This window comes from Chrysochloris asiatica, unplaced genomic scaffold, assembly GCF_000296735.1.
Source record: "Chrysochloris asiatica unplaced genomic scaffold, ChrAsi1.0 scaffold00013, whole genome shotgun sequence".
Lineage (NCBI taxonomy): Eukaryota > Metazoa > Chordata > Mammalia > Afrosoricida > Chrysochloridae > Chrysochloris > Chrysochloris asiatica.
This window is the reverse complement of record NW_006408531.1, coordinates 13,773,100-13,795,769: the sequence shown is the minus strand read 5'-3', so window position 1 is coordinate 13,795,769 and position 22,670 is coordinate 13,773,100. Positions and strand designations below refer to the sequence as shown.

The 22,670-nt window shown below is 40.5% G+C and overlaps 1 protein-coding gene across 1 annotated transcript in view; it reads right to left on the bottom strand.

Moving 5' to 3' along the window:
- IL20RA (interleukin 20 receptor, alpha) overlaps positions 1 to 20,594 on the bottom strand; it is a 29,007-nt gene extending 8,413 nt beyond the window's left edge. The window contains exons 1-5 of the mRNA XM_006834713.1: positions 20,470 to 20,594; positions 9,471 to 9,649; positions 6,392 to 6,567; positions 5,499 to 5,643; positions 1,542 to 1,681 (exon numbers count right to left, since the gene is read on the bottom strand). Of these exons, the coding sequence (XP_006834776.1) occupies positions 1,542 to 1,681; positions 5,499 to 5,643; positions 6,392 to 6,567; positions 9,471 to 9,649; positions 20,470 to 20,546 (717 nt within the window). The 5' untranslated portion in view covers positions 20,547 to 20,594. The remainder of the gene's footprint in view (positions 1 to 1,541; positions 1,682 to 5,498; positions 5,644 to 6,391; positions 6,568 to 9,470; positions 9,650 to 20,469) is intronic.
- Between the last annotated feature and the right edge of the window lie 2,076 nt (positions 20,595 to 22,670).

Below are 22,670 nucleotides of genomic sequence, written 5' to 3'. Positions count from 1 at the left end.
AGAGGGGGAGAAGAAAAAGAGGAAAAAGAGAGAAAAAAATTATTTATATAAATAAAATAAAACCAGAAGAAAATAATGCAGCACCAGCAAAAACAGGACTGAATACAGCAGTCTCTAATCACAAAAAAGGGAGCGGGGTGGGGGGTGGGGCGGAGAAGAAAAAGAGGAGGAAGAAGAAAAAAAATAATCTGTAGCTTAATATAAGTATGTCTTTAATGTCCTAACTCTCTTTCAGTCACTTCTGCCCTTCTCTCCTTGTTGTTAAGTGCTGTCGAGTCAATTATGACCATCTGACCCGTAGCGACCCTGTATAGGGTTCCGAGGAGCAGCTGGTAAGCTTGAACCACTGACCTTGCAGTTCAAAAGCCTTTGCAGTGTGGTGCCTTAACCCACAGTGCTATGCTGGGACTCCTCTCAAACCAGTGAAAAAACACAGACCAAATGGGACTCACATCCGTGTCTAAGCTTGGGCTGAGTGTGCGGGTTCCTGGCAGAAGAAACCATCAGCAGTGAGGGTGGGTCATGGTCACTCAGCTAAGCCCCTACCTCTGTTCGCCCGAATGGAGGTGGGCAAACAGTGAGCGTACTAATTACCTGACATCAAAGAAAAAAATAAAATCAGGACCACACAAAATTGGCAAAGTATATTGTGCACCTTTTTTTCCCAAGGTTCCTGCGGCGTGTTTCCATGGTTTCTCTGTGGCTATTTGGCAGTAGTCGCTGACTCTTCTCATGTTTCATCCCGCTACTTGGTCTCGCCTGGGATATCGGCTCAGGCCTCCGAGCCCGGCAGATTCAAAAGTACGGATTTTTTACTTCAGCTCCAAATTCCACAGGCTATAAGCCTTCAAACCTCTAAATTATTCCTATCTCTGTGGGTCCGAGTTTTGGAGCTCTGTCCTGCCTCTTTTTTGCCTGGAATTCTGAGTTATTGCTGACAGCGACCTTCACTACACCTTCACCTTAGCCGCCATCCCTAAAACATTTTTAAATAAGGGAATATAAAAGCTTGTTGACAGATGGACAAAGTATATTGAAAAGCAATGAGATTATGTCATAAATTGATGTATTTGTCTTTTCTAAAGCTGATTAAAATAAATTGTATAGCCAGAGTGTGGATAAATTTTGACTCACCCTTGTACATCGAACTCTTTCATTCCTACCTGCTCCCCTGCTGTTTTTCCTGCCTGAAGTTAAGTGTCCTCTTGGTCACCTTTCATAATTAAGTCCTGGCATAAGAACTACTTCTAGTCTCATAATCCCTAGTGCATGCTTCCATTTTAGCCCTTTGCATAGTGTGACGTCTGTTCTTGATTTGATCCTCAAAACCCTCAGGGTGTAGAATGATGATTATTTAATATAAAATCTTTGGTTATGTTAGTGAGTTAATCTAGAACAGAAAGTGTTTTTTAATTCATAAACTATTTACTCTTATGTTCTTGTTGCCTGCAACTAGAACTGCATCTGTTCTAGAACCTTCTTCTATGTTTTTCTGGAGATGTGTTGTTATAATAATGACTCCTGCCACACCAAATACTCACCAAATTTTCTGGCTGTTTCTCTTTGCCAACATGGATATATCTGTACATGGAATAGCCCATTACAAAAAAAATAACCACACAAATGGAAATGGGCAAAACATAGTATAAGATGATTTTAATCTTCAACTCCAATGTTCGATCTGTTAATAAAAAAAGAAGTGGGGAATAGTTGTGATTTGGTGTGGTGGGAAATAATGCCAATGACAAGAGACTTTTAACAGGTCTCTCACATTTGGTAACTTGGTTTATAATAGCCTATATAAACCAAGGAGTGTGAGCTAGATGTTATAAGGGGTCTTTGAATTCTTGCTCTGACAATAGATCACCTTAAGAAATGATCTGGAATTCCCCTCAAGCATTTACAATAAAGGCTACATTTATAATCCAACTCAGCAGATCTCTCAACAGTTTTTTCTGGCTATGAGATTCATGCTGGTTTTCATACTTGAAGTGGGTCTGATATTCAGACAAATCACAACACTTAAATCAAAGGCTCTCTTGTGAAGATTCCACTAAGATGCCCCACTATTCTATGCCCCTCATCTTAATCATTTCCTGATAGTCAGTAGAAGACAAGAATGTGTGGGATCACCTTTCATGTGAGTTCTGTATGAAAAATAAGTGTTCTCACACTAGTTGGCTGGATTTTCTGGGTACAGCTGGAGGGTGGCTGAGTAGGCATTTAGTATGGCAACAACAATGCCCTCCCAGGTCTTGCTGGTGATGAGTAAGAGTTATAGAAGGATGAAAAGACCCTATGGATAGTCTTAGAACAAGCATCCCAGGTCCACTGTTGGTCAGACTATGGTTGATGACAATAGTCATCATGATTAATTCTTATTTGCCATCAATTCCCATGCTGGCCTGGGCAGTTGACAAAAAACCAGCTCTAATATAAATGACAAGAGTCCGAGGGTACTCTTCACATGCTAATAAAATCAGCAAGATATATGGGAGTAGCCTAATCTATGCTGGCATCGACTGCTCTTGATGGTGGCCCCCAAGAAAGCAACAGTTACTAAAGGGCTAAAGACTGGAGGCAGAAGTATCATGGAAGGTGAGGATGGCCAATAGTCTGGTGTGAGGTCCAATTTCAGGCTCTTCTATCCCAGACAACTCCTAAAGAGTACATCCAGTGGTGCTGTGAGATGCTGCATGCAGGTGTCTAAGCACTACCTGTCTCCACTTAGGCTGCAACTCAGTCCAGTCTACTTCTTGTTTTCTCCAATATAGTTTTCTTTTTTTTAGCTTTTTATTGTGAAGTGGGGTGAAGGTTTACAGAATAAATCAGTTGTCCATTCAACAATTCATACACAGTTTCATCTCGTTGACAGTAATCCCTACAGGAACCATCTCTTATCCCACAATCTCCCTGTTCCCAGTTTCCATTCCTCCTTCTTTCCTAATCCTTCTGAACTTTATCCTTGGGAAAATGCTGCCCTTTTGATCTCAAATGGCTGATGATTCTAAGGTATATGATCTCCCCAGTGTTATTATTCCCCATACAGTATCTTGCTGATGTGGAATCCTGGTGTGGTACTTATAGGCTAAGCACTGGACTGCAGTGTTGGTTTGAACTACATTGGTGGTTCAAACCCTCCAGCCACTCCTTGGAAACCCTATACAAGGTTGTTATGAGTCAGAACTGACCTGACTGGCATTTAATAACAAGAATAACAATGGGGTAATGAATTTAGTTTGGTTTGGGTTTTAATTCTGCCAACTGCATACATGATTTCCAGTGGAGATTCATTCCTACCATTTGGTCACTGATCAAGCTGTTAGTATACAGAGCACTTTCCCAAAAACAAAAAGGATTTATTCAGGGTGCTTTGTTCTTCCTTTAGCATGCTTGTTATTTTCCTTTTATTTGACACATGGGAAAGAACCTTAAATTTTAAAGGAAAAGAGAGGATAAAGACTGTCACGGATGTAATTGTGTTCCCTGAAAATTTGTGTTGTGACTCCAAACTCTGATATCTGTGGTTAAAGAGCCTTCGAGGCATAGGGGGTAAATGTTGGGCTTACTAACCACAAGGTAAGTAAGAGGTTCAAACCTACCAGCCATTCCATGGGTGTCTGCTCCTGCAATAATGTACAGTCTCAGAAACCCTATGGAATAATTCTATTCTGTATTATAGGGTCACTATGAGTTGACATCAACTCAGTGACAGCGAGTACAACTGTGCTTATAACCCCACTTGAGGATAGGTTTTCTTTGTTATATTACGAGGTACGTTTTAAACCAATCTCCTTTAAGATATAAAAAGAATAGATTAGGACATGGAAGCAAGATGGGGAAGATTTATGCCATACCACCTGAAGATGGCCAAGGAGCCAAGGAACAGAAACGGAAGAGGCGCACGCCCACAGAGAGAGACCCTTCCCCCAGAGCTGGCACTCTAAATTCCACCGTCTAGCCTTCTAAATTGTGAGAAAATGGGTTTCTGATTGTTAGTGCCACCCATTTGTGGGATTTTAATTATAGCAGCACTAGCAGTCCTGATGTGGCGCTTTAGGATAAACACTGGACTGTAACAGCATGGCAGCTCAAATCCTTGGAAACCCTCCACAGTGTTAGAACTCACTCGACGGCACTTTTACAGCAATAGGCAACTAAGGCAAGGAAAGAGGTAGAAAAATAAGACTTTTCACTTCACATATATGATCACAAATATTCCCTTGCCATTGTTTTGGATAGTTTCATCTTAAAACGTGGGAGTGGTGTGGGGAAAGGGGAGCAGGGTTATGTCCCCTGGTGATGTGAATGGGGGCCTGGCGCTAGTGGTTGTGAGCATCTGTCTCTAGATTAATATGTTTGGGAAAGAGAACTGGAGGGGAATGGGTAGAAAGCCATTCACTGAAGTCAAATTCATGATTTGTTTTTTATGTCTTAAATTTTCATTTAAGTTCCTTTCACCTGGGTGAGAAAAGATTATTAAGCAAATGCCGTGTGTGGCCCTCTATGTCTACTAACAGGAATAACAGCATTTCCAGCTGCAGGTTTCCTCAGCAGCCAAGCTCAGGAAAGGTGAGAAGACACTGGCCCTAGACCTTCACACAGCAGGGTCAATCAGTAGTATCTGAGTTCAGCTTGTAGTGCCTGTACTATGTACTCCAGAGGGAGCAAGAGATTCTGTTCTTAAGCATTTATAGGAGAATGCTTGGTTTTTAGCATTAAAACCGTGCAATGTTCTTGAAGACCAATAGAATTTCTGTTGACTGTTGTTGTTAAGTGCCAAAGAGTTGGTTACGACCCATAGCGACCCTGCATGGGGTTTCCTAGGAGCAGCTGGTGAGCCTGAACCGTCGACCTTGCAGTTCAAATTGACTTGGCAGTCCAGCGCATTAACCCACAGTGCCACACCAGGACTGCTGACTTGTAGTGATAAGGTTTTAAAGAGGGAAGAAGATGTGTCTAGTTCTTAGCTGTTGTTTTCTATGGCATGAAACCATGAACGATGGTGAGAGACCGCAGAGCTGGGATTGAGTGTTGTGTGTGTGTTTGTGTGTGTGTGTGTATGTGTGAGAGAGACACAGAGAGGACATTCATCAACATTCCCTAAGGAGTCCCTGGTTGGTACAAACAGTTTAACAGTTGGCTGCTAACAGAAAGGTGGGCCGTTCAAATCTACCCAGAGGTACGTCAGAAGAAAGTCCTGGCTCTCTGCATCCAACCACTAGAGCTTGAAAATCCTACAGAGCACAGATCTACATTGAAACATATGAGGTCGACATGAAGTCAGAATCATATTTATGGCAACTTAAAAAAAAGAAAAAATCATTCTCCATGATCAATAGTAGAGTCTCAGTTGCTCAGGTTGTTTTGGGTGATGGCTGTTTCTGCATTTGCCTCAAACTGCTTCTGTTAATAGCAGATTTATCAAAATCTTGTCTAGGCTACCATACTTCCTTGCAGTTTCAATAGATTCATTAGCTGAGGATTTGAAAACTTACCTTTCAAAGTACTGACACACTGCTTCTCAGAAGGCTGCCCTTGGCGAGGAGGCCCAGGGACGAGGGATTCCACGTGGACGCAGTACAGGGTGTCTGGCTGCAGCCAGCTGAGCACCAGCGAGTGGTTGGTCTCATACTGCAACCACTAGGTCATGGAATTGCAGACAGTAGTTAGAACCTATGCCTGCAGGCACTATCGCAAACCCAAGACTCTCACATGGTTAGATCATTTACTTACCTACACATCTCCTTTTAGGAACAGCTTTAAACTACTCTCCTCCTTTTGCTCAGTAGAGTGTGGCAGGAGTGAAATGAGTACAATTTTAAAGACAGTGAAACCCGCAAGAGCCAGAATGTGACAGGACTGCCTTGTTTTTTCCAGGTTTTGCAAGTTTTCTGCCTTTGACAGGGCACACTCTTATCACTTTACTATGGCCTGTTTAGTGGAACATAATTTGCTTTTTCATTCTCAGACAGGTTTCTGCCTTACCCAGGTTCTGGCTTTTGCAGGTTTCATTGCAATATCATATCAATGAATGTGCTTATTGAACTTTGCTTTCTCTTTAGCTAAACTTTTTTTTTTTTAACCTTCTTGGAACATGACTGACAGATACTATACAAAAGTTGGTAATAAATAACAGGAAAAGCTCTCAGAGTGACATAGAGGATCTCGCTACACTCCAATAGTGCTAACGGTGTTTCTGTAAAGAAAATCTGAAGGCAGTTCTAATTTTCTTCACATGAGTTTCAACTGTATCTTGTATGCCATCTCTTTAGAGCATCACTTCTCCCCAGATTCACATGCAGAGATCAGAGCACCATGGTTGCTTGATCCAGCACTAGCTACAGAACATGCTGGGACGATTTCCTGCCCCATTCAGCGTCAGGCTTACCGTTCTATTGGATTTGGCATTGTACACGGACACAGTGTACTTCAAAGTGGGATATATTTCTTGCATGGAAACAAAACCTTCTTCTGAACTTCTCTTCCACTTCTCTGGGGCCGTCAGAACAATTGACAGGGACTTTTCATCAGTAGACAAAGCAACTGCTGGTGGGCCAATTTGTGCTTAAAGGGGAAAGAGAGTAAATAGAATATTTTCATGTTCAAATGTAAACATCACTTGGAATATAATCCTACTGGGATCAAAGGTGGGTCCAGACTATGCCAAGTCTTGAAACAATCATTCCATATACTCTGACACAGAAGGCTGAAGCAGCAAATTCACGTGTTAGATTTACTTTTTTAGTCACATGAACAGTATTTGGAGTGCTGGTGTGGTGCTGTGGGTTAATGTGCTGGACTGCAAAGTTGGTTTGATTCTCAAGGTTGGCGTTTCAAGCTTACCAGCTGCTCCTTTGAAACCCTATACAGGGCCTCTGTGGGCTGGAACAGACTCAATGGCACTTAACAATAACAACAAACAGTGTTTGAAAATAACGAATAGAGTTAAGAGTTTATATCTGTGACTTGAAAAGTTGGCGATAAATAACATTTACATGATTTTATGGAATAAAAATAGACATGTCGAAATAAAGAGCTGCTTAGCAAATTAAGTACTGGACTGCTAACCAAAAGGTCGGCAGTTCAAACCACCAGCCACTCTGTGGGCAAAAGATGAGGCTTTCTGCATTTGTAAAGATTTATAGCCTTGGGAACACTATACAGGGTCTCAATGGGTCAGAACTGCCTATATGGCAGTGGTGGTGGTGGTGGTTATGTGCCGTGGAGTCAATTCTGACTCATAGCGACCCTGTGCAGGGTTTCCAAGGCTGTAAATCTTTACGGGAGCAGAAAGCCTCATCTTTCTCCTGCAGAACAGCTGGTAGTTTGGAACTGCTGACCTTGCGGTTCACAGCCCGATTCGTAACCACTACGCTACCAGAGCTCCTTCTATGGCAGTGCTCAGTTGTTTTTTTAAAAGTCTTTTTTAAAGCTTTTCAGAGATGTGATTGGAACGATGTAGAACAGAAGTCAACAGATTTTTACCATAAGGGGTCAGACAGTCAACAGTTTAGAGTTTGCAGGTCACATGATTTCCATCACTATTCAACTCTGCTTTTAGTGCAGAAGTGGTCATAGAAAACGTAAATGAATGAGTGTAGCTGTCTTCCAATAACACTTTATTTGTAAACACTGAAATCTGAATTACATATAATTCTCATGTGTTATAAAATAGTCTTTTAGCTTTTTAAAAATGGATGTGAAATGAATGTGACATAAAAGGAACCAGTCTGAAATGAATGATTCAGTGGTATTTAATACAGTCACACTATTACACAACCACTACTTTTACCTAGGAATCCTGGTGTGGCACTGTGGGTTAATGTGCTGCACTGCAAAGTTGTTTGAACTGCAAGGTTGGGGGTTCAAGCTCACCAGTTGCTCCTCAGAAACCCTATACAGGGTCGCTATGGGTTGGAACCAACTCATCAGCACACAACAACAACAACTTTTACCTAATTCCAAAACATTTTCATTACCCCAGAAGAAAACCCCAAACTCATGAAGCAGCTCTTCCCCATTCCCACTACTCTCAGTCCTTCGTAATCACCAATCTGTTTTCAATCTCTGTGGATTAATTTATTCAGAACATTTCATATCAGTGAAATCATGTACTAAGTGGCCTTTTGTGTCTGCCCTCTGTCACTAGGCGTAATACTTTCAGTGTTCATTTAGACTATACCCTGTACCAGTACTTCATTGCTTTCTATGACTGAATACTATTTTATTCATTGCATATATATAATTGTATAAATATATTTGTTGTTGTTGTTGTTGTTAAGTGCCGTTGAGTCAGTTCCGGCCAATAGTGACCCTGCATAGGGTTTCCAAGGGGCAGCTTGTGAGCCTGAACCACCAACCTAGTGGTTCAAAGTGACATTGCTGTCTGATGCATTAGTCCACAGTGCCATACCAGGACTCCATATAAATATATATACACACATATAAACAGAATTTATATATTTATTTATTTATTCTAGCTATTTAAAAATGTAAAATGCTTTCTTAGCTCTTGGGCAGTAGACAACAGGAAAGGAGGGAAGGGGACTGGGTTTGGCATCAGGGTTGTTATCTGCTCAATCATCTGCTGCCATCTGATCTGGAAGGACAGCAGGGAACAGCTCCAGGCCCCTGGAGTACCTGGGAAGGCCATTGGGATGGCTCTGAGGCGGCCCTCCAAGCCTGGGTCAACCACAGATCCGGGGATGGCAACATTCAAACAGCCAACACCAGAAAGCCACTGCCTGAATTCTAGAAACTGCATCATTGCACTGCTGTGTTTATAACAAGAAGAGACTTAGTTTGATGATCAGGACAATCTTTCATCAGTCTTATGGACACATATCAGTGAAACCTACAACATTTAAATAATCTATTATAATTGTTCCTCAAATTACATAACTCTGCTAAGTCATAATACAAAATCAAATTTTATTTATTATAGGAATCTAATATCAATTTTTGGGTCTTGGTGTGGTACTGTAGGGATAAGCTCTGTACTGCCAGCTACAAGGTTGGTGGTTCAAATGCATCAGCTGATCCTTGGAAACCCTATACTGGGTCATTATGAAATGGGACCAACACACTAGCATTTAACAGCAGCAGCAGCAGCAATTTGGGGACTGGGAGAGGTCATTCTAAGGATAAGACTTAGACTTTGAGAGATGAGGTGCCCTTACCTGGCCAATTGGCCAACTAGTGCCAAATGGAGCCAGCAATGGCTTCTGGGTGAGGCTGTTTAGGGGCTGGAGCTATTAAACTAGGAGGTCAGATTGACTTCATAATAACACAGGCAGACTCCTTGTGTGGTGCTGTAGGATCAGCACCAGACTGCGAACCACAAGGTCTGGCAGTTCAAACCTACCAGCTTCTCCTCAGAACCCTATACAGCATTACCATGAGTCGGAATTGACTCAATGGCACTTAACAACAACAACACATGCATAACAGACAATGGTTTTACTTACTTTCTAAATATGGGTAGAATCGTCTAGTTTCTGTCCATTTGGAACAATTTGTTTTCCAAATGGCCTTAACTTTGCCATAATATTGTTGTTCATAGTCAGAGGTTTCAGCTGAGAGATCACAGTACGTCCTATTGATTTTCCTGCACTCGGACGCTTCCAGCCATTTCTTCTGTCCGTATCTGCTCAGAAGAACACTGAATTAATAATGAAGTGCCCCCTATGATTTATAATTTTAAACAGTCATTATCTAAAACTGAATGGAGAGTAAGAGCTTCTCTTCAGAAAAACAAAAATGCCAGTCACTGAGATTTTATTTTTTTTAATGCATTTTTGCTGCTGGCAATTTTTTTTCATTAGCTGTCAGGAACATGAGTCAGAGTTTCTGTAATCACCTTCCTTTTCTGTGAGTTACAATGTGCACAGGACATTTTGAAAGCATCTATTTTGTTATTATGCCTTAAAGAGTTTACATTTTGTGTGATTAATTCTTCTGGTAATTCTTTAGATCAGCTTCTAGTCCATCATGAATATTAAGGTCAGTGTGATGGGTTGTTTTAAGAAAAGTTCATCTCTTTTTTCTTTAAAGACAATTTACTTTGGAATTCGTATACAATTTAAAATTCAAGTGTTCTGGGGAAAAGTTCACTAGACTGAAGTATACACCCAAATCTACATTTTTAATAATTAGAGTGATGATGGTATTGACTTGGTTGCTCATATCTATGATTTCTTTCCTTTGTTGGAGACACAGCACCCATAACAAATAGGGAGGAGGAGTATCTCTAGTCCTTGTCAAGTGAAGAGTCTGAAGTATACAGAGTTTTAAGAGGCCTGTAATGAACCAGTGGAAGAGATGGTGCTAGAATATAGAGTCTGTACAACAGAGAACTCGAGAACTTTATTTGAATGCTTTTATTTTGACTAATATTTAAGTGATTGGTACAAATCTGTCTATTGAAGCTTATCATGAAATGTAATCAAGTTAAAGAATTTTCTCCATGGCTTTTAGCCTAGGCTCTTCTTAGGCCAAAGATATAGAGAAAAAATATCCAAAGGCTCTTCCAAGTAACTGTAATTCATTCCACCATGAAGGGAATTCAGTTCACTAGTAACAACATCAGCAGCAGCATCCCCTTCCACTTGTTGAGTGATGCCTACTTGTCTGATACTTTAAGTATCAGTCACAACCCTCACAACAAGCTCTTGGGGGTGGGTGTTATTAACCCCATTATCCATTCTCTGGAAAATAAAAGTAAGTGAGCTAGCTGCTGTTCAGGGCTACGAAGAGTGGTGGAATCTTTCATCCCAAGTGTATGTTCTGTCACAATACTATCAAACTGATAACATGAGAGAAGGAACTATTACATCCAAGTGTCATCTAACGTAAGGATAGCTGATCAGAGAGAAAACATAATGCACATAAATGATGTAGAATCAGCACTGGACTGCGAACCAGAAGGCCCAGAATTCAAACCCACCAGTCACTCCTCAGAAACTCTATTCAGGGTCACTGTGAGTCAGAACTGGCTGGATAGCACTTACGAGAATAACAATCAGCACCAGGGCGCTGAGTACAAATTGGTTCTTGACAAAGAAGTATTAATGTACAAGCATTTCTTGAGCACTACCATGTGGCCATTGATGTCCTTGGGTCTGGAAACATAAAGACACACAACAGCCATGGAACTCAGCTAAACAGAGAAGATGAAAAACCAAATAAATGTAAAAAAGTGATGAAGATTAGGCTAGGGGAAACCCAGATGTAGGAGAATGCAGATGATATGGAAACTTAGGCCCCAGTTAGGTAAAGGCCTTCAAGAAACAATGGGATTTAAGTTGAGGCATAAAGGATGAAAGTCTTAAGAATTAAAGAAAGAAATGAGTGTTTCCAAAGAAGGAAGAGCCTGGGTGAAGGACAGTCACTAGGGAGATATAGAAGTGTTTTTGGTGTGGTGGGATAGTCGAAGTGGAGCATGGAGTCTGAAGAGGTGGGTGGAGGTGGAGGAGGGTCATGATGAGGGAGATGAAGCATTTTGAAGGAGTGTTGAGGGACAAGATCGGAGACACATTTTAGAAAGCTGACTCAGGTAGCAATGCCAGAATGTAATGGATAGAGGTTAGGAACAGCAGCGTGGGAAGCAGCAGAAAGAATATTGCAGTTTTCCAAGTAGACGATATAGATGTTTTGGATAAGGACGGTGGCACTGGAACTAATAAAAATTAGCAAAATAAAGAAATAACTTGGAGACAGAACTTGGTAACTGAAAAACTGTAAGAGACTGGGGTGTCCCTGGTGGTGCAAATGGTTAATGCACTCAGCTGCTAACCAAAAGATCAGCAGTTTGAATTCATCCAGAGGCACCTTGGTAGGAAAGCCTGATGATTTCCTTCTGAAAAACTAACCATTGAAAATCTGGAGAGCACAGTTCTCCTCTGACACACCTGGGGTCGCCATGCATCGGAAGGGACTCAATGGCAGCTGATACTGATAAGAGGTTAGGAAAATGAAGGTGTTAAGAATTCCTGCTTCTGTTTGGGTAGATGGGTAGAAAAGTGATACATTTATCAAGATAAGAATGACAAGAAGAGTACGTTTGGGAAATGGGGTTGGTTGGAGGAGGGAAAGAGAATGAGTTTAGTTTTGACGTGTTGAGCTTGCAGTATGGAAGAAATCCAAAAGTAGTTGTCCCATAGGCAGTGACACTCAGGAGTGGTGTCTGCAGGAGGCAGAGGTTTCAGACTCAGTGGCAGACAACTGCTTATTAAATGCACAAGCATGAATAAAGTAATCCAGGGAGAGAAAGCAAAACCTAGGCTAAAACTTCAGATTAATCAAGATTTAAAGGTTGGGTATGAAGTAGACACAACAGCTAAGATGGAAAATCACAATAGTTAATGGAAGAGTGTGTCCCAAGAAGAAAGAAGTGTGAACATTATCAAGATTACCACCAAACCTTAGGGATGCCTTCCCTTTTCGAAAGATATAAAAAATTTCTGACATAGACCCTAAAAGTAAATCTCTCCTGTTTTGTTAAGAACTTTATCTGATAAAATATTAAAACTGTAGTTAGACCTTGTGGATGAACGTCTCCGTTCGAGTGATCACCACTGCCCAGGGACATTCAAGCTGTTTTGACTGTGATCCACAGACAGGAAAACATTTCACATTGTGACAAACCTCAAAGAACATACATGTATCTAACATACTGTAACAAAAAAAGTTTATAGTTCCCAAGCTTTATTACATGCCATGCACTCGGTTATTTCCTATTCTACTCTGTTGCACCCCACCCCATTCCATTCCTTTCCATTAAAAATGATGATAATTATGTCCCTTGAAATTGATCTCATGGCCCATTAATGGGGTCTTGACTTGCAGTTTGAAAAAACTGCGGTAGCTTGTCTAACTTTCAAACCTCTTCAAACTTCCTCACTCTACAAGGGGCAACCAGAGCAGCATCCCATGATACATGCTGATGAATGAGACTGTCTGACAAGCTGGTAGACATAAATCATTCAGCAAATATTCTAGAAATTATGTGCATGGATCATTTGGGGCCTCTGTGGTGTCTGTTTCTCAGTAATAACAGGAAACATTTACCAGGTGCCTATTTTGCGCTGGGATAGATGAGTAGGACATGCTTCATCTCATGTAATTATCATGACAGCTCTAAAAGGTGGTGACCATTATTTTCATTCTATTTTACAGCTGTGGAAACTGAGGCTTACTCAAAAGGATTAGAGGACCACCTCAAGTTCACATGTCTAGTAAAAGGCCTATCTGGGATTTGATTCAGGGTTCTGTGACACCAAAGTTTGTGCTCTCAGTGTAACAGTATTATCTTCTGCATTAAAGTCATTTGCTGATATAATGTAAACATTTGTTAAAATTATATCTTTTACTTGAAAATACAGTTGCTCAAAAGAATATGTAACTTTCAAGGTTGTGCAGCTGGTTTCCTGTCCTGGCTCTGAGCCGAAGACAGGCTGGCTGCAAACATGAACTGGGAGCGCTCTGGCAGGGAACTCTTGTCTCCCATATTCCTGCCCAGTGTCCACAGGCTTAGACATGTAAGAACACCTCGCTAACAAACTTCTTTTAATATATTCTTTTTTTAAAAAGTTGCACAATCTAAATGATCTACATTCACAGAGCAAGGCTGACTAGGCCTTGAAACATAAAAAAAAATTAAAAAAAAAAAATCTTTCTGAACCACAGAAACACTAAAAACAGAGCAAGCTTTTTGCTCCACCTAATGGGCTCAAATGTAACAACAGTTGTGAGGATGGTGTGCATGGGATGACTGTAAGGCAGAATCGACTCTATGGCACCTACCAACAGCACACAACAACGTAAGAGGAGGTGAGGGCATACTTGTGAGCCATTTCCTTCAACACTGACAGCTTCTGCTCTAAAACAAAGACTAGCAAGAAACGCCAAGGAAATCAGAGTAAGGTTCTAGGTAGCAGGTCATTGTGAACAGCAGCTGAAGTCTTTCACTGCGTTTAGTAATTAGAATGATTTTCCCTCAAAAGTTAAAAATGACTTCATTGTTTTTATAAATTATCAGACATGATTTTTCAATCAAACAATTGAAATGCTTAGAAAAATTCAGTCAAGAGATAAAAGCAAACAACTTTGTAACCCATAATCCTGAAACATTTGATGTACCTGATTTGATGTACCATTCTGGGTGGGTATCCAATTCCAAGCTCATGCTTCAATGCAAATACAATGATCAGATAGATAAACATGTGGCTAAAATGAGATTATATCACATATGTGGCTTAAATTTAGCTTGGTTTGAGCTTAACTTGGTTTGATTTTACTTTTTAAAAAGGAAATTTAAGTGGAAAGAGGTCTAATTCTTTTAAAAGTTGAAATTAAAGAAATTTATGAAGTTCTGATGTTTTGCCACAGAGATATCTGTTCTTAAACAATCCGTTAAGTTAGAAAATGGTTTACAAAAATAATGAGAGGTTAGTTATCAAAAAATGAAATATTTCCATTACAATCACATCTAATGCTATGAAAAGAATACACTTATACTTTTCCCCACTTTCTGATTTTGTTAGATTTACTATTATTTAAGTGCAAACATTTCCATGGAGCTCTATAACCATAGTTCCTTCACTGCTTTGTGTTAGTTCTGCATTTAGATGGATTCAATGCAATCCACCTCTCTTCTGTCAGTTTGTCATACTGTGGTGGCTTTCATGTTGTTGTGATACTGGAAATTATTCCACTGGTATTTCAAATACTCACAGGGTCAACAAGCTTCCAAACTGAGACAGATTAGGGAGTGGGACCGGGCAATTGACAGCTAAAAAAATTGGCCACTGAAAAGCGTATGAACAGTAGCAGAACATTGTGTAATTTAGTTCCAGAAGATAAGTCCCTCAGGTTGGAAGGCTCTCAAGATATGACTGGGGAAGAGGTGACTCTTTCAAAGTCTGTCTTAATGATGTGGATGGAGAAAGCTCTTAGGATCTTCATTTGCTAATGTGACATGATTTAAAATGAAAAGAGACAACAGCAAACATTCATTAATAACTGGAATGTAGACTGTAGGATGTATATATCTAGGGAAATTGGAAGTTGTCAAAAATTGAAATGTAAAGCATGAAGAAAAATACCCGAAGTATTAGTGAGCAGAAATTGACTGGCATTGGTCATTGTAAATTGGACAATCCTATGGTCTACTGTGCCAGGAATGACAAATTGAAGAAGAATGGTGTCACAGTCAACATCAAAAAGAACATTATGAGATCTATCCTAAAATACAATGCAGCCACTGATAGGTTAATATCCATACCTCTACAAGGAAGACCAGTTAATGTAACTACTATTCAAATTTTCCCACCAATCACTAATGTCAAAGATACAGAAACTGAAGTTTTTACCAACCTCTGCAGTCTGATATTGATCAAACATGCAATCAAGATGCATTGATAATCACTGGTGATTGGAATACACTGAAGTTGTTGGAAAATGGCCTTGGTGACAGTAATTGTCCTAGAGATTACATCATTGAATTTTGAAAGACAAATGATTCATTCATTGAAAATACCTTTAATTTCAACAACATAAATGTGGACACCATTGGATGAAGTACACAGGAATGAATCACCTACGTCTGTGGAAACAGATGATGGAAGCTCAGTCAGACCAAGGTCAGAGGCCAACTGTGGAAGAGACCATCCAATGCTCATATGCAAGTTCAAGTTAAAGCCAAAGAAAATGACAGGCCAGGCAAATTACAACCTGGATCAAATTGTTGTTAAGTGCCATCGAGTTGGTTCTGAATCATAGCAACCTTGTTTAAGTAGGGTTTCTGAGGTGCAGCTGGTGAGTTTGAACCATTAACTCTGTGGTTAGCAGTTTAGTGCTTATATAACACCTTAATTTAGAAATCTTCTCAAGATGTGATACACATTAAACACTAATAACGGAAGACAAGATGAGTTGTGGGATGACATTAAGAATAGCATACATGAAGTAACTAAAATGTCATTTAAAAGACAGAAAAGAAAAGAAACAAACAAAAAGACTAAAATGTATATCAGAGAAGACTCTGAAACTTGCTCTTGAACATAGAATAGCTAAAGTAAATGGAAGAAATAACGAAGTAAAAAAACCCCAAAAACTTAATATAAGATTTCAAAGGGCAGTTTGAGAAGACAAAGCAAAGTGCTATAATTAAATGTGCAAAGAACTGGAGTTAGACAGTCAAATGGGAAGAACATGTTCAGCATTTCTCAGGTTGAAAGAACTAAAGAAATTTAAGCCTTGAGGCGCAATACTAAATGTTTCTATGGACAGAATACTAAATAACAGAAGAAGCAGCAAAAAAAGATGGAAGGAATATATTGAGTTACTGTAATGAAAATAACTGGTCAATGTTTAAACATTTCAGGAGTAGCATATGATAAAGAATGGTGGTATTGGAGGAAGAAGTTTAAACTGGACTGAAGGTGTTGGTGGAACACAAGGCTCCAGGAATTGATGGGATGCCAATTAAATTCTTTCAACAAATGGATGCAATGCTGGGCACATTCATTAATCTATACCAATACATTTGGAAAACAGCTACTTGCAACACAACTGGAAGAGATCCATATTTGTGCCTAGTCTGAAGAAATGTGATCCAAAAGAATGCAGAAATTATCTAGCAATATCATTAATAACACATACAAGTAAATTTTTGCTGAAGACAATTTAAAAATGGTTGCAGCATTAACTTGGATTCAGTAGAGGACCTGGAATGAGGACATCACTGCTGATGTTAGATGGATGCTGGCTGAAAGCAGAGAATACCAGCAAGATGTTTACCTGTGTCTTGTTGACTATGCCAACCATTTAACTGTGTTTATTTTAATAAATTATGGAAACATTACAAAGAATGGGAATTCCAGAATACTTGTGTTCATGGGGAATATGTACATAAACCAAGAGGAAGTCATTTGAACAGAACAAGGAGGTACTGTGTGGTCTAAAGTCAGGAAAGGTGTTCATCAGAGTTGTTTCCTTCCATCACAGTTATTCAATTTATATGCTGTGCAAGTAATCTGAGAAGTTAGACTATATGAAGAATGCCACATCAGGGTTGGAGGAAGACTCATTAGCAACCTACAAACTGCAATATGCAGATGACAAAACATTGTTTTCTGAAAGTGAAATCAAAGAGAATCAAAGAGTATAGCTGTCAGTATAGCTTACACCTCAACATAACGAAAACAAAAATTCTCACAACTGGACAATAAGCAAGATCATGATAAAGAAAGAAAAGATAGAAGCTCTCAAGGATTTCATTTTATTTGGAGCCATCATCAATGCCCATGGAAGAAGACTGAAGAAGTTAAAAACATATTACACTCAGCAAATCTGCTGCAAAAGGTATCTTTAAAGAGTTAAAAAGCAAAGATGTCACTTTGAAGACTAAAGTGCACCTGACTTAAATCATGGTATTTTCAATCTCCTTAACATATGTAAAAGCTGGACAATGAGTAAAGAAGACCAAAGAATAATGCGTTGAATTATGGTATGGGTGAAGAATATTAAATATACCATGGAGCCATAAGAATGAAAAGATTTATCTTGGAAGAAGTAAAACCAGGATACTTCTAAGAAGAAAGGATGGGGAGACTTCGTCTCAGGTATTTTGGGTATGCTATCAGGAGTGACCAGTCCCTGGAGAAGGACATCAAGCTTGGTTGTAGTTAAGTGTCAATGAGTCGGTTCTGACACATAGCAACACTATAGAGGGTATCTGAGGAGTGACTGGTGGGTTTGAACCACTGACTTTGTGGTTAGTAGTCCAATGTTTGTACTACAACACCACACTAGGATTCTTCATACTTGGTAGTGGTGGTGGTTGTGGTTATGTGCCGTGGAGTTGGTTCCGATCCATAGTGACCCTGTACAGGGTTTCCGAGGTGGTAAATCTTCATGGGAGCAGAAAGCTTCATCTTTCTCCCACGGAACAGCTGGTAGTTTCAAACTAATGACCTTGTGGTTCGCAGCCCGATTCGTAACCACTGCTCTACCAGAGCTAGAGGTCAGCAAAAAAGAAGACCCCTCAGGATATGGATGGACCCAGTGGCTGCAACAATGGACTCAAAACAAAGTTCATATGGATGGTGCAACACTGGGCAGTGTTTTGTTCTGTACATAGGGTTGGCAGCAACTCAATGAGAGGCAGCAAACAATGGCAGTGTATTTTACCAGTCATTCTGCCACAACCTTGTACTTACTAACATCTTTAAGTCAGGATCATCCTCAGCGCTGACAGCTGGATATTGATTTTCATCAGTACCCTACCCTGAAAAGTGTCAGGAGAGTGAGAAGCCCCGAGCACCTGCTTGAAAATGCATGTCTCTTGAATTTGATGGATCTAAGATTACATTAGTTTTCCCCTCAGAAGCTACAATATCACTGTCTTCTACTACTGAATGTTGTTAGACAGAAATCACCCTCTCTTATATTCTTCTTTTGCTAAAATAACCATAAAATTATTTCATTTCCTTAAATTCAATAACTTTACCAGGATATGTCTTTATACTGTTTTAATTAAAAATTTCTAGGCAAAGCATGCATGTATGGATGTAGTTTCAGATATTCTCATTAACTGCTTGATATTATCAAGTGTATGAACTTGGGTAAAGGCTGCAATATATTCTCAGAGTAAATTAGGGTTAATAATAGTAATTATCCTATAGGGTTACTGTGAGGATTGAAGTAATCTGTGTAAAGTTTGTAAAACCATGTCCAGCATATAGCAGGCATGCAAAAAATACAAGCTATTATTATCATCACAGAAGAGTTTCTTCTATTGTATTTTAAACTGTCTTCCCCCCACTCTATTTCTTTTCTCCTCTTATAGAATTATTTTTTGGGATAATTGTTAGTTTTGTTTTTTCCCTATTCTGTCTACCACATCTCTAGTTGTATTTTCAGTCATGTTTACTCTATTTTTTGGAGGCTTATAATAGATTTTTCATCTGTAGGGCATATTTTTCCCAAGCTCTGTTCTTCCTGTCATCCCAGAAGCTATCTTTGAGCCTGACCTTTAGAGAGATAATGTTTATAGACTCTAAAACTATGAAAAACTATGTGCCTAAATTTTTCTCTATTTCCATGGGCTAGTTTTTCAGGAACTTTTGCTAGTGCTTTTTACTATTTTTTCCCTTTCAGCAGTTATAGATAAATGCTGGGCTGGCTTCTTTGGGATTACTATTCTTTGAATGAGGCCAGCCGTCTGTTGAATAGTAGATGAATGGGTAAAGGAGTGTTGTTGGTGGTGATTGTCTGCTGTGGAGTTGGTTCCAACTCATAACAACTCTGTGTAGGGTGTCCTAGGCTGTAAATCTGTGCGGGAGCAGAAAGACTCATCTTTCTCTCACAGTAGTTTCAATTGCTGTCAGTGAGACTAGCAGCCTGACTTGTAACCACTGTGTTCCTAGAGCTCCTTGGGTATAGGAGTAGTGTTGAAGTACTGAGCACTTGATCGCCACACTTTTCATTTGTTAACACCTTCTCACTGACTACCACTACTCCCTTTGCTGGAAGCTTGCCTGCCTTAGGGTTTGGGGGCTGCAGGAGGCTGGTGTGGCTCACAACACATCCATCAGCTTTCAGGCTGCCTCCTTGTCACGGTCACACACTTTCCTTCCTTCTCCCATCTCACTGGAGCCTTCTCCCTGGGCTGTGCCTGTGCACCTACAATGGATACGTCACTGAATCCTGCTTTCTCTTTTAGCTCCTCTTTCTCTGACATTCTGTGGTACTCCATGGGGACAGTTTTTAAATTTCTGGTGGCAGACAATCCCACAATTTCCACATCCTTAGTCTGTTGGGTATGTGTGTCCTCCCTTACTTACTTGTGAAGTGTCTACTCACTCCTACTGGTGTCTTATTTCTACTGTTGAAGCTCTAGGAGGCATATATTCGTGTTGATCTTCTGTGGTGGGTTTCCTACAGATCCCACAAGATCTGGAATATATGCTTACAGTCAGGGTTTAGCGGGGTGGCCATTTCCTTTGTTTCTTTGAAGATGGACACTGTTTATCTGCTTTGCGTTCTCTCTTGCTTGCAGTGAGTTTTGAGAGAAAGGTGATGAGTGAAAATTGCCATTCACTGTTACCTTTAAAAGGAAGAATGTGCTGCATAGAATTCTGCATTCTTTCACTGAGTCAAAGGATGTCTGAAATTCCAGTGAGTTTAGAAGTTTTAGCGATGATGAGTGAGCTTGTTTGCTTATCCATGGCATGTTTTTATGGACTTTTCTCTACTTAAATAAGTTCTTGTCTGAGTGTTCAGTACTTTTTTCTCCGCAAAGAAATGCTTTTCCTAACAATCTCACATGATATGAAAATTTAACATGGACTATGTAAAACTTTTCTTTCTTTTTCTAAAAACCAAACACATATTTAAACCCAACAGGTATCTAAGTCTTGTGTTTATAAATTAGACAAAGGGAAAAGAACCAACTTAACTTACATGAAGTACTGCACAGTATAGCTAACGGCAAATCCTGTTAGGCCTTCCGGTGGATTCCATTGTAGGACATTCTTCATGTTTATGGATGAGAAGGTAACATTTGTAGGTTTAAGTAAGCCACCAGAGACACAGGTAACTAAAAAAGGAGTAGAGAAGTGATGTCTTAGTGGAGTAAAAGGAAAACATAATCCCTGTGGTAGCTAGTTTCCGTTAATGGACTCCAATGAATCATGCCTTCTGGTAATTCACACTCTTGTATATTCCCTCTCACACTGGACCTGAGCTGACCCCGTGACTCACTTTAACCAACAGAATGTGGCAGAAATTCCTCTGAGACTTAGCCTTAAGAAGGTCTGGTAGTTTCCACATCTGCCCTTTTGGAGGCTCTGATCTGCCATGTAAGGAGTTGGACTATTTTGCTGGAAAGACAAGGTGAGCAGGCCACATGGAGGAGAGGCTCACTGTCCCAGTTGGGCTCAGCCTTTCAACCAACGGGCCATAATGAAGTCATTGTGGACACTCCAGTCCCAAACATCATTGACGATAGCTGCAGGAGAGACCTTGGTTAAGACCAACAGAAAAAACATCCTGCTCAGCCCCAGTCAACTGCTAGAATTGTGAGAAATTATAAAACAAATGTTTTACACCATTGAGTTTGTTACACACCAATAGATAATGGAAACAACCCTTCATTAGATATAGAAACAAAATTTAGATGCATGCTCCTGCAAGATCAGAGCTTTGAGGCTGAAATTGGTTTTAGTAAAGTCTATAAAAAAAATCAGCAATTAGAGAGAAACCAGTGAAAAGAAGATTAAGTAAACTAATATGTGCACATAACTGCTCTATAAGCAAAAGTGTATCCTGGAGGATTCATTTGTAGAGAAATGATGAAGAATTGGAAAAAACTACCAAAAACTTAGAAAATGACAAAAAGAAAGTATCCTACTTTCTTATAAAAGAAAACAAGGATAATCTATTTCTCATGAAAATAAATTTAAAAAAGACAACATTTGATAATCCACCCCACAGCATTTCAACAAGTAGCAAAACTCAGAGGGGCCTAAAACAGAGTAAGAACATTACAGACTAACTGAAGAAGCAGGGAGGGCAGGGCTTGCTGGTGGCTAGGGTGAAGGCATAGTGAAGGTCTCCGTCAAAAGTGGCTTGGAATTCCAGGCAGAAAGGAGGCAAGACAGAGCTCCGGGATTCGGACCCACAGAGATAGGATTGGTTTGGAGGTTTGGAGGCTTGTAGCCTGTGGAATTTGGAGCGGAGGCGGGAGGTCTCGTACCCTTGAGTCCGCCGGCCAGGCTCGGAGGCCTGGGCGCACATCCTGGGCTAGACAGAGTGGCTGGACGAAATAGGGGCTGCAGAGACACCGCAGAAATGCTCCGCAGGAACATTTAGGGGGGGAAAAAAAAAGGTACACAGTGTGCTTTGCTGATTTTGGGTGGTTCCGATCTTGTTTTTTTTTCTTTGGTGTTGGGAGTGGGTGCGCTCACGGTTTGCCCACATACATCTGGGTGAGTGGAGGTGGGGGCTTAGCCGTGTGGCTGGGACCCGCCCCCACTGCTGGTGCTTTCCTCTGCCAGGAGCTTACGCACCCAGGCCAGGCTGAGGCGCGGATTTGGTCTGTCTTTCTTCACTGGTTTCAGAGGAAGCCCAGCGTAGAGCTATGGGTTGAGATGCTGTACTGCAAATTCTTTTGAACGACAAGGCCGGTGGCACAAAACCAGTGGTTCATGCTCACCAGCCACTCATCGGAAACCTTATACAGCAGACATGGGTGTGTGTCTTATTTGGTTGGCTTACATTCACTGGTTTGAGAGGCGTCCCATTGTAGCGCTGGGGATTGGAGTGCCACTGCAGGGCCTTTTGGTCTGCAGGGTCGTTGGTTCAAGCTCACGGGCCGCTCCTTGGAGGCCCTGTGTGGGAGACGTGGATGCGTGTTGTATGTGGTCTGCTTTTTTGTTTTCACTGGTTTGAGAGGAGTCCAGCACAGCACTGTGGGCTGAGGTGACGCACTGCAGGGCCTTTTGAGCTGCAGGGTCGGTGGTTCATGCCTGCCAGCCGCTCCTTGGAGACCCTATACAGGGTCGCTACGGGTTGGAATTGACTAGAAAGCACCTAACAGCAAGGAGAGGAGGGCTGAAGTGACTGAAAGGAGTTAGGACTTTAAAAACATACTTATATTAAGC